The sequence below is a fragment of the Vulpes lagopus genome, chromosome 23 (assembly GCF_018345385.1).
Source record: "Vulpes lagopus strain Blue_001 chromosome 23, ASM1834538v1, whole genome shotgun sequence".
NCBI lineage: Eukaryota > Metazoa > Chordata > Mammalia > Carnivora > Canidae > Vulpes > Vulpes lagopus.
In genome coordinates this window covers 21,406,409-21,421,211 of record NC_054846.1, presented here as the reverse complement: position 1 = coordinate 21,421,211, position 14,803 = coordinate 21,406,409, and the positions used below count along the sequence as shown (strand labels likewise).

Here is a 14,803-nt window from a genome sequence, read left to right as displayed (position 1 = left end):
ATGGATGGGCATTTTAGGCAGGTAGCAAGGCAGGACACTTGAGGCAGGTGATGCCACAGCCGACTAAAACCTTAGTGGTGGGACCTTGACATCCCCATCAAAGCACAAGATAAGACTAATCATTCCTTTCATCCACCTGTGACTGTGATATGCACTTAGTGTTTGTGAATTAGTGCCACTGTACAAAGCACGAGTTTGCTTTCCATACAACCATTTATACAACTCATGCTTCTTTTATCCATGAAAATAAGAATTGGTAAAGATTTATTTTAATAAGACTTCCATAAAGGTTTAAATAACCAAATTAAGGGGTGCCTGGGTGGCACAGTTGGTTGAGCATCCAACTCTTGGTTTCAGCACAGATCATAATCTTGGGGTCATGAGATGGAGCCCCACATGGGTCTCGGCTCAGCATGGAGTCTGCTTAAGATTGTCTCTCCCTCTGCCCCTCCCTCCCCTTCCATAAATAAATAAATAAATAAATCTTTAAATAATCAAACTTTCAACCTCTGAGATTTTTAAGTGGTGAGGATAAATACAATCCTATTCAAATGCGCACACAAAATTTACAAGTTCTTGCTCTCTTTTAATTCCACAGTGGTGTCGAAAATCAGAGTGTGACCATGAACTGCATGACTTTGTGTGCTGGGGAAGGACCCTGGCCCTGTTATACTTTTAAAACATTTTTTGTTTGTTTGTTTTTTACTGAAAGCCTGAGAACTGTGTTTTGGGTGGGTCAAGGCTCAGGTGCTGAGCCATCTGCCTTGTGTGCAGACTAGGTATGGAGTTTTCTGGGAATATCAGTCTTGAATCTGGAGACCTTATTCGAAGTTGGGTCCCGTTGAAGAGTTCTGTGGGAAGCTAGATCTGTGTAGCTTCTCTCACGTGGCGAGGAGGCATCCCCTTATCCTAGCTGGCTCACCGCCAAAGCTTATGGACTTCCTAGTTTGCTCTGCTTATCTTTCTACAATGTAGCTCTTTCTAGAAACAAAAGGATGGTCAGACCTTGGTGATCCTATCCAGTTTAGCAATTGCAACTGATTTTCCAGGTTTGGCTATTTACCGCTTCATTTCTCCCATTCACATCTGGAATCTCTAGAATCATTGTCTTCTTGACAGTATGCATGTGGACAGAGAATATACCAGAAGCAGCCCAGCTGGAAGCCTAGGGCAGAAAAGGAGTGCACTTTCCCCATTAGCCTCTCTGCCCAGCTGCAGCCCCTCCCCTGCATGCCTAGGTCCTCATTCATTATAGGAATGGAACCAGAGCCCAGCATGGACTTGGAAGAAAGAGTGAAGCACATCCTCCCAGGGATCACCTGGCAAAGAAGACCTCAAGGACTGCCTCATCTCATTATTTCTTGTCTTTGCTTTTCACTTCCCACACAGGGTAACACCAGGTTAAAACTTAAGAGGTGCGGAAGTTACATGTAGCCAGCAGTGTCTGATGTCTTCAAGAGAGGAGTCTTGGTTAAGGACAGACTATAGTGCCGTTCATCTCTGGATATAAAGCCAAGCACAAACGTGAAGATCTTGAAGATGTACCACAGGGGCTTGTCCTTGTATATAAACTATTTTCACATAAAATATCTCATTTCACTCTCAGAAAACTTTATTAGGTAGTTATAACATATGTTTTCATCCCAGTTTCCAGTAAAATTTTATCCTTGGTTGAAGAGACAAGCTCCAGAAGAGTTGAGGCACCTGCACATGGTTGCAAGGTAGTTAAGCAGCAGGGCATAGACCAGGGGGTGGTCTGGGCTTCAGTCTTCTGTAAGCAGTTGGCCCACTACCTAGCCACTCCTTCAGCCCCACAGCCCTGACTAAGAATCATTCCTGTCAGTACCCCCATAAAGCCTCATACCTTCATGTGTAGAGCAAATGACCATCAGTTCTTGGCTAACATCTCCAGACCATCTTAGTGGAATCAAAAGCTCTCTAACATGCTCCTCTATTTTGTATTCTGCCTCTGGAATATAAACTGTTGATTCAAGAAAAGATGGTAGAAGACACTTCAGCAAGACTTCAATTGTATTGGTGATAGTGGTGATATTTAAATCTGAGTAGAAATGTAGATACTCTCTGACACCTATATTTAACATGATTAACTGTATGAAATATAGTGGGAATAAGAAATGTTTCTTATTAAGTGGAGCTAGAGAGGCAGTGGAATTGGGTTTAGGAGGCTTCTGAAAGGTAAAAAGGAAAGCTAGCACTAAATTGGAAAAGAAAATCTTGCAGCAATTGTGTCTTTTTTTCCTTTTGAGGTCAAATTTTAGGTGTTTTAGAGATCACACATGTCTACTCTTGCTTTAGTTTTACTGCTTTTTTTTTTTTTAAGAAAAATGTTTTTAATGGTCAGGTAATCTCATTCATTAATGCAGAAATTTTTTTTCCTGTTTTGTTCAACAAACATTTTATTCAACACTTATTGTGCAGATATTGGTGGAAGACACCGACCAATTATATTTTGAGAAAGATAAGTTACTGGTTCTCCCTTAATCTTTTTATTAAGCTTTTTATTTTAATTATGGTATAGTTAACATACTCCTACCCTCAATTTTTAAAATAATATTCCCACTGAAATTTACTGAGCTGTGTGTGTGCACCTGTAAGCATTCACATGTGTGTATATTTGTGCATGTACACACATCATCAGAACCTTCACTGGAATACAGATATGAATATTGGTCATCGCCTGTTGATGGAATTATGTGTACTATTTTTCTTTGGGCATTTCAGTGTTTTCCAAAAGGCTTTTCATTAAGCATGCATTGTACAATTAAATATATGTGTTTGTTTAAAAAAATCAGAAATCTAAAATAGGTTGTTCCTATTCACAGAGTCAAGTGGACAACTGATCAAACCACATTTAATTGCTTTAGTTCTTTCCTTCATGAAAAAGGAAGCAAGAAGGAAAAATATTGTAGTAGACCATCATTTCTTCTTTTGGAACTGTTACTAAGTGATAACCCAGAATTCAATGTTGAACTAATTGTTGTGGGTTAGTTTTTTCTTCTGCCTCTAAAGAAATACTGGTCCTGATTTACAGAGGGAAAAGACCAGTGATAATTTTCTTTCTGCCATTTTATTTTCCTATGGTCGTATACTGTCTTGACATCTCTTGATTCAAAATGCTGGCATCATGGAAGAAGCTAAAAGTAAGTTAAATTATTAATATCATGTGGAAAAAACTGGAGAAATCATTAATATTGAGTTATTCAGACATGTTTTCTATTGTTCCATTTTGAAAAACCTACTCCCTCTTCCATCTATGAATCCAAATCCCATTTATTCTTCAAGTCTCAGCTCAAACCCTCCCTCCTGTAGGAGGCTTAATTGCTTAGGATTATGGTGATCTCTTCACTTTCTTACCTCAGAACTCTTAACTGCTTTAGGCATGTATCCTAACTTTGGGCTTTCTTAATCGATTCATGTGTCTAAGTGTTGTTATCAACAAAACTGATAAGATATCTTGTTCACTGGGTAATGGGGCAATGTTTTCTACTTTTGTCTGCCAAAAACCAAAGTGTATAGAACAGTATTTCCAGGTTGCATTCAGAGAAAACTGTAACTAAAACTGTAATTGTATAGGATATTCTTTGGGGACAATAAATTTTAGAAAGCCTAAGGTCTAGTTAAAACTGGTTAATCAAAGTTAAACAGGTTTCTTTATAGGACAGTTACTTAGAAAGTTTACTATGCCAGCATGAATTATGATGCTTCAAAGGAAAGAAGATATTTGAAACAGTTTCTAGATTTATTTGGTCCATGAAAAGCTTTCTGATCCTGTTGTAGAAATTCTATTATACTACTGTTTCCTGTTATGCAGTTTGGGACATAATAATACAGAGGACTCTCCATGCATTCCTGTGAATTATAAGACTTATGCCCTGGTAGTAAGTCATACAATTCTAGAGATGCTTAAATTCTTTCAATTATTGTGAAAATCAGTTGTGTCTAATTAAAATTCAAAGATGAATACTAAAACATTCCTTAAGGGAGTATTACTCTCCTTTTACAAAAAGGGGCAGTAAATCGCACAATTATTAGTTAAAACTTCTTTTTTCCCTTTTTAACTTATCTTGGGAGATATTTGCAGTACGAATGAGCAAATAAATGAATAAGATGAACCTGTGAATTCAAGAATATGATACACAACTATAACAGAACTTTGTGGAACACATGCTAAAACCAATGAGTTTTTTGGTTCCCAGCAGCCACATCTAGGACAAGGGTTATCTAAAGTCCCCCCCACCGATGTGGTGGGATGCTCCCAGAAAATGGTGAGAAGATCATTGGCCTGGAATGAGCCTGAGGATCAGCCACCTGTGGGCAAAGCTGCAACATGTATGGAGAGCTAACTATGAGTGTGTAGAGAGCTAAATATGAGGGCTTGTGCATATTTTAAAGGAATGCTGGTTAAGTCATGTCTGTTTCAATCTCCTATATTCCTTTTCAAAAATCCTAAGAGCAAAGGAAAAATACTGCCTTAAAGTGATTACTTCACTTTAAATCCTAGATGGTATGAACATGTTTGGTGGCTTATGGAGCCTGAGGAGGTATGGATGCTGGAAATGGAGCCAGGAACATGTACTGGTTAATAAGCCATACCAACAGAAACCACATACCATCACCAGGGTCTATAATTTCAACAGTTGCCATTTCTGGAAATTCCAGTGCAGCCATGACAGGGTTCAGCAGAATGATCTGGAAGGTCTCTGAAGCTTCTTATTTATTGTCAGATAAAGGCCTAATGAAGAAAGAATACCTATACTTAATCTCTTTGGGTCCCATCATAAGGTGAAGACTCTGTAGTCTTCACACATCAGAATGTGTGAAGTCAAATATCATGACCTGATACCAGCTATTATGACAAACTTTACATAAAATGAAACGAATAGTTCCTTTTGCCCTTCCCTCTGTCTCATTCTCAGAGAATCTGATATTTTGTTAAAGACACCCAAACCTGTAAAGTGTGAAAATAATTTCCAAGATAAGAGAGCTCGTGTTGACTTTTCAAAACTGCTGAAGAAAGCGTCCATCGATCCTAGTGAGAATGAATGTCCAATATCTAGGAAGAGCCTTGTCTGGCCATATGTTGGAATTAGAGAAGATAAGGAAGAGGGAGTGGTGTCCTACCAAGTTCGGGTAGATGGCACTGTTATATAAATTGAGTAGACACCTGACTATATAATATTTGGAGAGCATTAGCTCTGTGTGAAGTGCTAAGGAAGCAATGCTGAATTAGGTACAACCACTACTATCCTTGAGAGATTTACAAGGGGAAATAAAAGATTTCAATTCTGTCTGGTGAAAGATAGTTAACATTTACTATGTATTTAATGTGCGCCAGAGACTATGCTAGATTGATTCACGCTCATCTTATTTAAATCCACAAACAAATCTTGAAATGGATATTTTACAGATAAAGAAATTAAAGGTCACGAGAGCATCACAAAAGGGAATATGTATCAGAGCAGAAATTCAAACCCTACAGTTGTTTTGCTTTGTCTTGTTTTCTTCTAGCTCCTGCCTTTTGACTGCTAGCCCCAGCATAGGGTGGGGGTGAGGGGATTAGGAGGGCTTCTGGGAGCACTGAGGAAGGTTCTCTCCTGTGGTGTTGATGTGGTTTTAAGTAGTTTTTTTTTGTAGGACAGATGAGTTGATTATATGTAGCTCACTTAACAACATATATCAGGTGATTGCCACATGCCTCATGCTGTTTTCAGAACTGGGCATAACCCAAGTTGTGATGCCTGCCCTAATGGGACTAGAAATCTACTGGGAAAGACAGACAATGGACAGATGGGCATATGATGCAAGCTTGGGAGGGTCAGTGCTATGAAGAATAATGCAAAGCACATGGATAGCACTGGTGGAGGGACTGGTTCAGATAGAGGCTGGGGACATCTCTCTGAGGAGTTTACAACCATCCATGTGGTTCTGGGCAGTTAAACGAGTTTATTTCTTGAATAGGATATGAAAATACTTCCTGACATAATAACCCAAATCTTGTGCCCATGAGAAATCCCTGAGGTAAAGAATTATAATGACAGAACCCTACAAGAGAAAAGGAGTATATTTCAGCTAAAATTCCTACAGCAAGTTCTGCTGTGTGTTGACCAAGTAACCTGCAGTGTAAACTGAGGCTAAGGGCCACCCAGAAATGAGAGTGCTCTTTTGCTGACCTTTTCTCCTAGGGGAGCAGTCCTATCCCAGAGCCTCAGGCCTAGAGAAAAGACTGGGGAAAGCTTGCCTTTTCTTGATTGCCTATCCTCAGCCATAACCTTCTTGGCTTCTATCCAATAGTTTTGATATGTTGGCAGGCCTCTGATTGGGTGCCAAATGTCTGCAAAACTCAGAATGCTCATTTGTAAAATGAAAATAACACACTCCTATCTGTCTTCCCAATAGGTTATGAAAATAAAGACAAAATGATCTCTGAAAATTTTGGCAGTTAAAGATGTCATAAAAATCTAATGCATTATTAGAATATTGTTAAATATTAATGATGATAATGACATGTATTATGTGGGGTTTTTTTATGTTTTTTTTTTTATGTGGGTTTTATACATCTGTTTACCCCAAGAAGGCATAGGTCTTTGTAGAACACAGAAAAATTTGATGCTGTACATGTTTTGGAAGAATTTAGAACCTAGTAGCAGGGTGAAAACAATTATGTATAATCAAAAGAAATAGCTACAACAAAACATAATAATATATCATGTACTTACAAATAATTTTTCAAAAGAAATAGATAGAACTAAGGATAATCATGTATCATATGCTTAAAAACAATTTTAAAAGAAACTGAGTGACTTGGGGATTGTGGTATATGGCTATGAAATGTTTTATTTTTCTTGGCATCTTTTGGGTTGAAAAAGAGAGAAAGACTGTAACCTTCCAGAAGGGTGCAATTAGGAGGAGGAAGATGAAAAGCTGGTGTGTATATTTAAGCCTGTAACTTGTGTGGAGTAAAAACTATGGCACAATTTCACACATTTTTTAGAGGTTCCCCCAAGCGGTGTTGTCGATTCTTCTCCAATCTATTCTCTCATAATTATTTTTAAGCCTAATTTTCACATTTCCATTACCCATTGCCAACAAGCAGTCTAAATTTACTTACTGATAAAGGATGTTTCTTTAAGATACCCTCTGCGTGTGAGGGTTACCTCTAAGAACGTGGAGTCTTTATCTACAATGTAGTACTCTTTCTCCAAAGAAATCCAAGCCCAGTTTAGATGGTAATGTTGATGTGTTAGCTTATTTCCTTCTGCAATTGATAAGGGTAAAGGAGAAGTTGGATGAAAGTTGCAGAATTAAATAGAAAAATCATCTAATATAGGGTTTGCATTTTGCTTCTAAAGCCAAGGATTTCAAAATATATGCTCCTTTTTTAAATTTTTATTTATTTATGATAGTCACAGAGAGAGAGAGAGAGAGGCAGAGACACAGGCAGAGGGAGAAGCAGGCTCCATGCACCGGGAGCCCGATGTGGGATTTGATCCCGGGTCTCCAGGATCGCGCCCTGGGCCAAAGGCAAGCGCCAAACCACTGCGCCACCCAGGGATCCCCTGCTCCTTTTTTTATATAGAGAGAAGTGCTTTGCTTTTCTAGAGTGTCATGAGCACTATCTAAAAAGCCTGTTCCCCCTGCTTAATGCAGGATTATTCGCCTGGGTCTATTCTTAAAAGGCTTTATACACTAGATTCCGAAGAGCCAAAGGTTGGTAGTCTTAAATTCCATTTATATACAACACTTTCATCCTTTGCTCACTGCTTCCTTTGTTTGCTTCCTCTCACCCCGCCTCCTCTCATTTTCTTCCTCTGCCCTCTGTTTATGCCTTTGTATTGTTCATGTATCCGTTTGCCCTCACAACAGGCTGGAGGTTTTCTTTTCTTTTTTTTTCTAAGATTTTTATTTATTTATTAATGAGAGACACGTGGAAAGCGGCAGAGACATAGGCAGAGGGAGAAGCAGCCTCCCTACGGGGAGCTGGTTGTGGGACTCGATCCCAGGACTCCAGGATCAGGCCCTAAGCCAAAGGCAGACACTCAACCACTGAGCTACCCAGGCGTCCCAGGCTGGAAGTTTCTTAAAGACAGGGCAGAGCCCACATTATATTTCCTTATTTTATCACTGTGAGGCTCTGGTATGGTGTCTTGAACTTAGAATCTTAGTGTTTAAAACTGTCCAAGTGTAGTTCAAGAGACAATGATATAAGGCTTTATCTGATTTGCTCTTGTCCACACTAGGTCATAGGCTTCTTTGATAATGGCAGCCTAGCCCCATATTGGCATTGTGCAATGTGTGTGGATTGGAAGAAAAAGCAGGTCTGCCTCAACTGGGGAGCAGCTGTTACAAATAACCACTAGTAAAAGGATGTTGAAATAGGGCTCTCTCAGTTGCAGCTGATGCACCAGTGTAACAAAGTGAATGTGGGCAGACTACCATATGCAAAGTTTACAACAGAGCTTTACTAGTCAGTTCCACAACTACTAAACCCCTAAATCAGATCAAGCATAGCAAAAAAAAAAAAAGAAAAAAGGCAGCATATAGATAAGAAAGGAGGATTTATGAAGAGCACTTTAGAAAAAACTAGTGAGAATCTCTACCACCACCCAAGATGGGTGTGGCATGGAGTAGGGCTGCAGTCTCCCCTCCAGCCTAGAGGGTATGGGCTTCACAAACCTCTTGGAGGGTTGACATGTCCTTCTGTAATTGTAGGTCCATGTGACTAATGCATTCTCCAAAAAGCTTATGTAGCCTTGGCAGGGAAGGGAGAGTAGAGGGGCCAGCATCTGGGACATAATTAGATATCTATGAAGAGTAGGACAAAGGAAGCATGCATGTGGGCCAGAGGTGGGTCATCTGTCCAACAGAACCTGTTGAGGAGGCAGTGGGATCTCAGCGGAAGGAAGCTAGAAGCTGACAACCAGATTTACTGCAGAACCAGTAAAAGACAAGGAGGTACAGATTCCAGAGTCAGGAATCTTTAAGGAACTCATGAAAACATCAACTAAAGAAAGAGTCACTGTTAAGTAGTTGCCATCCAGGGGCCCCAACATCAGATGACAATACTTCCCTTACCAGACTGTGCTCTGCCCCCCATCTCTCCTCTCTCTCTCTCTCTCTCTCTCTCTCTCTCTCTCTGGGGCTAACCCAAGGATCGAAACCTTGTGAGGAAGCGAGGAGAACCATGAGCATGGAAAGGGCGGAAGCTGGCCTCTGCTGTCCTCTGTTGTTACAGGTTCTGGCTAATAGCTGCACAAAAGGCTTAACATAGAAGTTCTGAGATTTAGTTACTGCTTGAGGCTGTGAATTCTAATGACCAGATTAACACAGTTTTTGATTTAATATGACTGTTAAGATGTTATTATCTGAGAGTAATTTGAAAAGCTGTGTGACCTGCCCATCCATTGTAGCACAAGGGCAAGAATTCCCTTCTTCCCAAAACCATCACTGGATGGTAAAAGGACATACAGCTAAAATTATAATTTGATTATATAACAAATCGTGCTCAATTTGGTGTCCCAGGAACTCACTGAGGTATAACTGCAGGGTAAATGCTCCTGATGGATTTCATATGTTTATTCTCCATCTATCTTCTCTCTCTCTTTAGAGATAACATTATTAATATTATTGTGGATATTCTAATAAATACAAGAAAACATAAGACAAATATACCAGAAATCCTTTCATGTTATTAAAAAGTAAGATATTGGTCTTGTTTCTAGTTTGAAACCACTTTAATTATTCAAGTATATAGTTTTTTGGATTTTGAAATTATGAGTCAAAATAACAGTCTATGTTTACTTATTCTTTTTCAAAGTTCTTTCATTTAATCTTCATTTTATTCTGACTACCACACTACAGAGTAGGACAAATATGAGTCTCCTTGTAAATCTAGGCAAACAGTTTCAGAACAATGAAGTGACTTAACCAGGTTTATGCAGGGTAGTGGCAAGGTCTGGGTCTTGTCTGGACTGTAAATCTCTAATCCAGTGCTCTGTTTTTGACTCTGACCTGCTGCTCCTATGATCAATGCTCCTGCGTCAGTGCAACTCAAATACTGCAAAAGGGAACTGGGCAAAATCTATTCCAAACAAGACCCTTTGGATCAAAATGTGTATGATAAAAAAGGATCAGGAATTAGAGGCAAAAACATTTTCACATCCCAAATGTATATAATATGAATTTCTCAAAAAAAAAAAAAGTGGGCCTAAGTACACACAGCTGTGGCCTTGCTGCAATGTGAGGTTGAGGAGGAAGGCAGTTCTCAGAGAAGAGGGCTCAGAGATCTAGAGATATCTAAACGGTATTTAACTTTAATATTAGGATGCAAAAACTAGGTGAAAATAGAGAGGGCCCCTTTTATATTCTTGTCTCCAGTAATTCTTCTGTACTTGGATTCCTAAAATAAAATAAAATGTGTAGATAATACAAAGAAGCAGCTAGGTGGCATAGAAATAGCAGGGACTTTGAATATAGTATCTGCTACTAATTAGCTATATGAACTCAGAAAAAGTTACCAAACACCTTTGAATTTTAGATTCCTTGACTGTTAAATGAGCATGATAACAATAACAATGACATGAATAATATCATTCTCGCAGAGTTCTAAGGATTACCCTGGATAGAGAAGGTGGAAATGAGTTGCACGATGCCTGCCACTCAGGAAACGGGTCACATTAAGGTTGTATTATCATCGATGCACACATTTTAATGGAGAGACAGGAGAAAATAAATACAAATCAGTATTTTTTAATGCATAATGCATAAGTCAATTAGGTACAGAGGACCATTTACCAGCTCATTTACACATCTCATAAATAATTAAATTCTGGCCAATCAGCAGATACAGTGCTAAGCACTGTGCTAGGTGTTGTGGATCAAAAAACATGCAAGTGATAAAGTTTATTTGTACACCAGGACCCACAAAATGGAGGCCCCCCAGTGGCCCAGTCCATGTCACAAGTCTAAACCAAGGTTGGCCTGTGTTTACCTGAAACACCTGTCAAGGAAACCCAACATACACCAATCATAAGCCTTCAGCTCAACTATAGCTAATTTGCTTTACTAGAAAATAGAACCTACCAGCCTTATAAGGAAATCTCCAACCTCCTAGCCAATCATACTCTGTTTCTGAGTTGCCTCTTCTAACGCTCTGTGAGACTTGCTCTTGTCCCACATCCTTTGGGAACGGTGCTCCACTGCTTTCAAGGCACAGTTTCCCCCAGTCCATGAATTGCTTTCCCTTGAATAAACTATATCAAACTGGTTGCTCAGTTGTATTATTTTTGTCATTTGACACAAGGTATAATTCCTTCAAAGAGGATGTGGACAGATTTGATGTGTCAAATCAAACAGAGGCAGAAAGGGCTTAAGCACCTGGGCAGTGATAGTGGAAAGGAAAGAATAGTTTAGAGAGAAATAAAGGAGCATCGACAGGTTTGGGGGACGAGAAGCCAGCACGCTGGAGGAGAGCCATTAGAGATGACTCAGAGCTCAAGTCAGGCAGCTGGAGGAATTGTCCAGTATGAGCAGATACAGAGAAGTCAGGAGGGAAGACAGCTTGTGAGTTTTAATTTCAGATTTGGCTTTGAAAGTTTGGTAAGAAGTCCAAGTTCATCAGCTATTTGGATATGTGGATGTATGGGAAAAAGGTTTTGGGGAGTTACAAAGGTGAGAAATGTATATTTGGGTGTTTCTGAAAGGGAGTTTTAAAGCCTAGGCTTTTCTTTTTAAAGATTTTATTTATTTATTCATGAGAGACACAGAGAGAGGCAAAGACTATATAGGGAGCCTGATGTAGGACTTGATCCCAGGTGCCCGGGATCATGGCCTGAGCCGAATGCAGATGCTCAACCACTGAGCCACCCAGGTGCCCTAAAGCTCAATTTTTAAAATTGTAACAATAGAGAGCTAAATAGATATTATATAATCTCTGTATTTTGTCAGGCACCGCCTCTCAAAGGACCCATGCACTTGTGGAAGTGGACAAAAACATTTATAGTAGTAGCGTCCCGACTGAGCACCTGACAGCAGACATCCTGGGGCCCTGAAGAAGCCGGTTCACGTCCTACCCTTTTCTACCCTCAGACCAGTTGGTCCGTGGACTTTGAAACTCCAAGCCAGGGGGGACATGGAGGAAAGGACTTCTGTACCAGTCACTTTGCCTCTGCAGGTGTGGCTCTCAGTCTCCCCGGTTGGTTGGCTGTGCACCATCAGTTGCTGGGGAACCGGTTGAAGGTGGAGAGGAGAGGGGAATGGAATATGAGAAAGAGGAGGTGGTTGGAATGGCCAGGGAACCCCTGTTAAGAGGGAGGCCCCAGTGTGAGGGTCTGTTATAGGCCCTCGGCTTTGGAAATCAGGGAGTTCTGAGGGGGACAGAAGGTGGGGAGACATGACTGGGGTACCTCTCAGTGGGGTCCAGAGACAAAGTTACGTAGGCCTCAGCCATGCCCTCACAGGCTTCTGTTGGGCGCATTCGGCACAGGTGCAGCTCCTTTCCCTGGACCCAAGCAGGCAGCCAGCCAGCTGATGCATTAACAATTACATTCTAGGTAATGAGAGAGGTTTAATGTATACTGAATAAGAGTGCAGAGATGCTGGATTGCATGAAAGTAATTGATGTAAGACTTTGCATAGATGATCTTATGCACTTCAAGGAGGAAATAACTATAAAGAAAGAGGAACAAGATCTAAACTTTGGGGACAGTTGCATTTGGGAGCCAGGGAAGGAAAATAAATAGCAAGATGGAAAATAAGAAGCCTTTAGTTTTAGTTTTAACCCAGTGTGGAAATCTGATATAAAACTATCATCTAGAAGTAAAAAAATAGAAGTTTCGAGTATAACTATAATCTTATCCAAGGCTGATACTTTGTTATTGCTATATCAAACTATCACAGCTATATATCTGGTTATACTTCTAGGACAGCATTTTTCAACCTCAGGACTACTGACAGTTAGGCTGGATGAGACTTTGTTGTGAGAGGTCATCCTGTGGATTGTAGGATGTTCAGCAGCATCCTTGGCCTCTACCTACTAGATCCCAACAGCAGTTCCTTACCCACCCTTGTCCTCCAACTGTAACAATAAAAAAATAAAAAAATTGTCTCCAGATATTGCCAAATGTCTTACCTAAGGGAGGAGAGGAACCTTTGATTGAGAACCATGGGTGTAAAGGATTTTATTGCATCTCTGATAAAAATCTTCCTATGTTCAATATTCCTGTTTTAGGAGAATGACAAAAGCAACCTTTTGGATTTGAATTTGGCATTGATAACCAAACATTCCTTATTGATTTCGGAACATAACCTGATCTAAGTTAATCTGAGGAAAATTGGAAGGACATGATATCAAGTACATGTGAACTATTTTTTTGGTTGGAAAATCAGAGTTTAAAATTGGGGACAAGAGTTATATTTGTGGGATCTGGTTTCCCATCACACTTTTTCTGAGCAGATTTTGAAGGGGAAGCATGAGGTTGTCAGGTTTAGGAGGGAAGACTGGCAGCTGCCCTCCCACACTTGATCTCTCTGCCTGAGGCAAGTGCCTCCATCCTTCTTCCCTCATCTGTTAGGCTGAGGTAAAGACAGGTATACAGGAGGCACTGGATGGGAGGGCCTAGGTAGGTAGGGAAGTATGGATGTGTCATTCTGATGGTTTGAGCCAATTATTAAGTTCCTTTTTTTTCCTTCATGAGTCAGGAGAATGAATTGTTAAGAAAATAACTATGTGCGATAAAATTAACATTCTATTATTCTAAGCTCAGAATGGAGGATGGAAGTAAAGAGGGACCAACACGTACGAACTGCCTAATATGTGCCAGGTGCTGGGCTAGGAAGCATGCAATAGGCCAATGAAAAAGAAAAAGAAAAATAAGAGACAAAGGAGATGAAGCAGATGGAATATGGTGAACAGGGAGTGACAGGACCAGTCTGAACAATGGAAAGATCTGAGTGCATGGTGAGGTGAAGAGAAGTAGAAAGGTGAATTTCAGAATGAGAATGGCTTAGAAGGAAATTATGGAAACAATAACAGAGAAAAATACCTAACTGCCAAATTTCTAACCTCTTAAATTGAAGAATGTTAGGCATTTACATTTTCACGATCATTTCTCTTGGGTTAAGAAAAAAAAAAAGGAAATATACACTAAGTATTTTACTATATTCAGGAAGATTTAATTTTGATGTAACTTATTTACCATTCTAGTTTCTGATATAATTTCGTCTTTTAAAAACAATAATTTAAAAATAAAGAAACTCTTAAAATGAAAAAGATTATATTGCTAAAGACAATTTTGAAAATACACCTAATAGGGACACCTGGGTGGCTCAGCAGTTGAGCATCTGCCTTCCACTCAGGGCGTGATCCTGGTCCGGGGATTGAGACCCACAGTGGGATCCCAGCGAGGAGCCTGCTTCTCCCTCTGCCCTTGTCTCTGCCTCTCTCTCTCTCTCTCTCTCTCTGTGTCTGTCATGAATAAATAAATAATTTTTTTTTAAAGCTGACTCTTGTGCTCACTTCAGAAACACATATACTAAAATTGGAAAGATACAGAGAAGATTGGCATGGCCCCTGTGCCAGGATGGTACATAAATTCATGAAGTGTTCCATAGTACAATAAATAAATAAATAATAAATGCTGACTCTCAAATGAGTAAAATACAGTACTGAATGATAAGGTAGCCACTATTGTCAAATGGTAATGGCTTATGGCTTTGAACTTCAAAAAAAGATTTAATTGACTAGGATATCTGATCTTAAATGTTTAATAATTACTCAATGAAAATC

The 14,803-nt window shown here is 39.7% G+C and overlaps 1 protein-coding gene and 1 non-coding gene across 2 annotated transcripts in view; one reads left to right on the top strand and one right to left on the bottom strand.

The window, feature by feature from the left end:
• Positions 1-14,803, bottom strand: part of FREM3 (FRAS1 related extracellular matrix 3) — a 96,233-nt gene that overhangs the window by 33,100 nt on the left and 48,330 nt on the right. Inside the window, 3 exon segments of the mRNA XM_041737973.1 lie at positions 1,865-1,992; positions 4,634-4,753; positions 7,126-7,276. Coding sequence (XP_041593907.1) covers positions 1,865-1,992; positions 4,634-4,753; positions 7,126-7,276 — 399 coding nt within the window.
• Positions 14,526-14,632, top strand: LOC121481735. Its single transcript, XR_005985393.1, has one exon. It is a non-coding gene; the product is annotated as a U6 spliceosomal RNA (small nuclear RNA).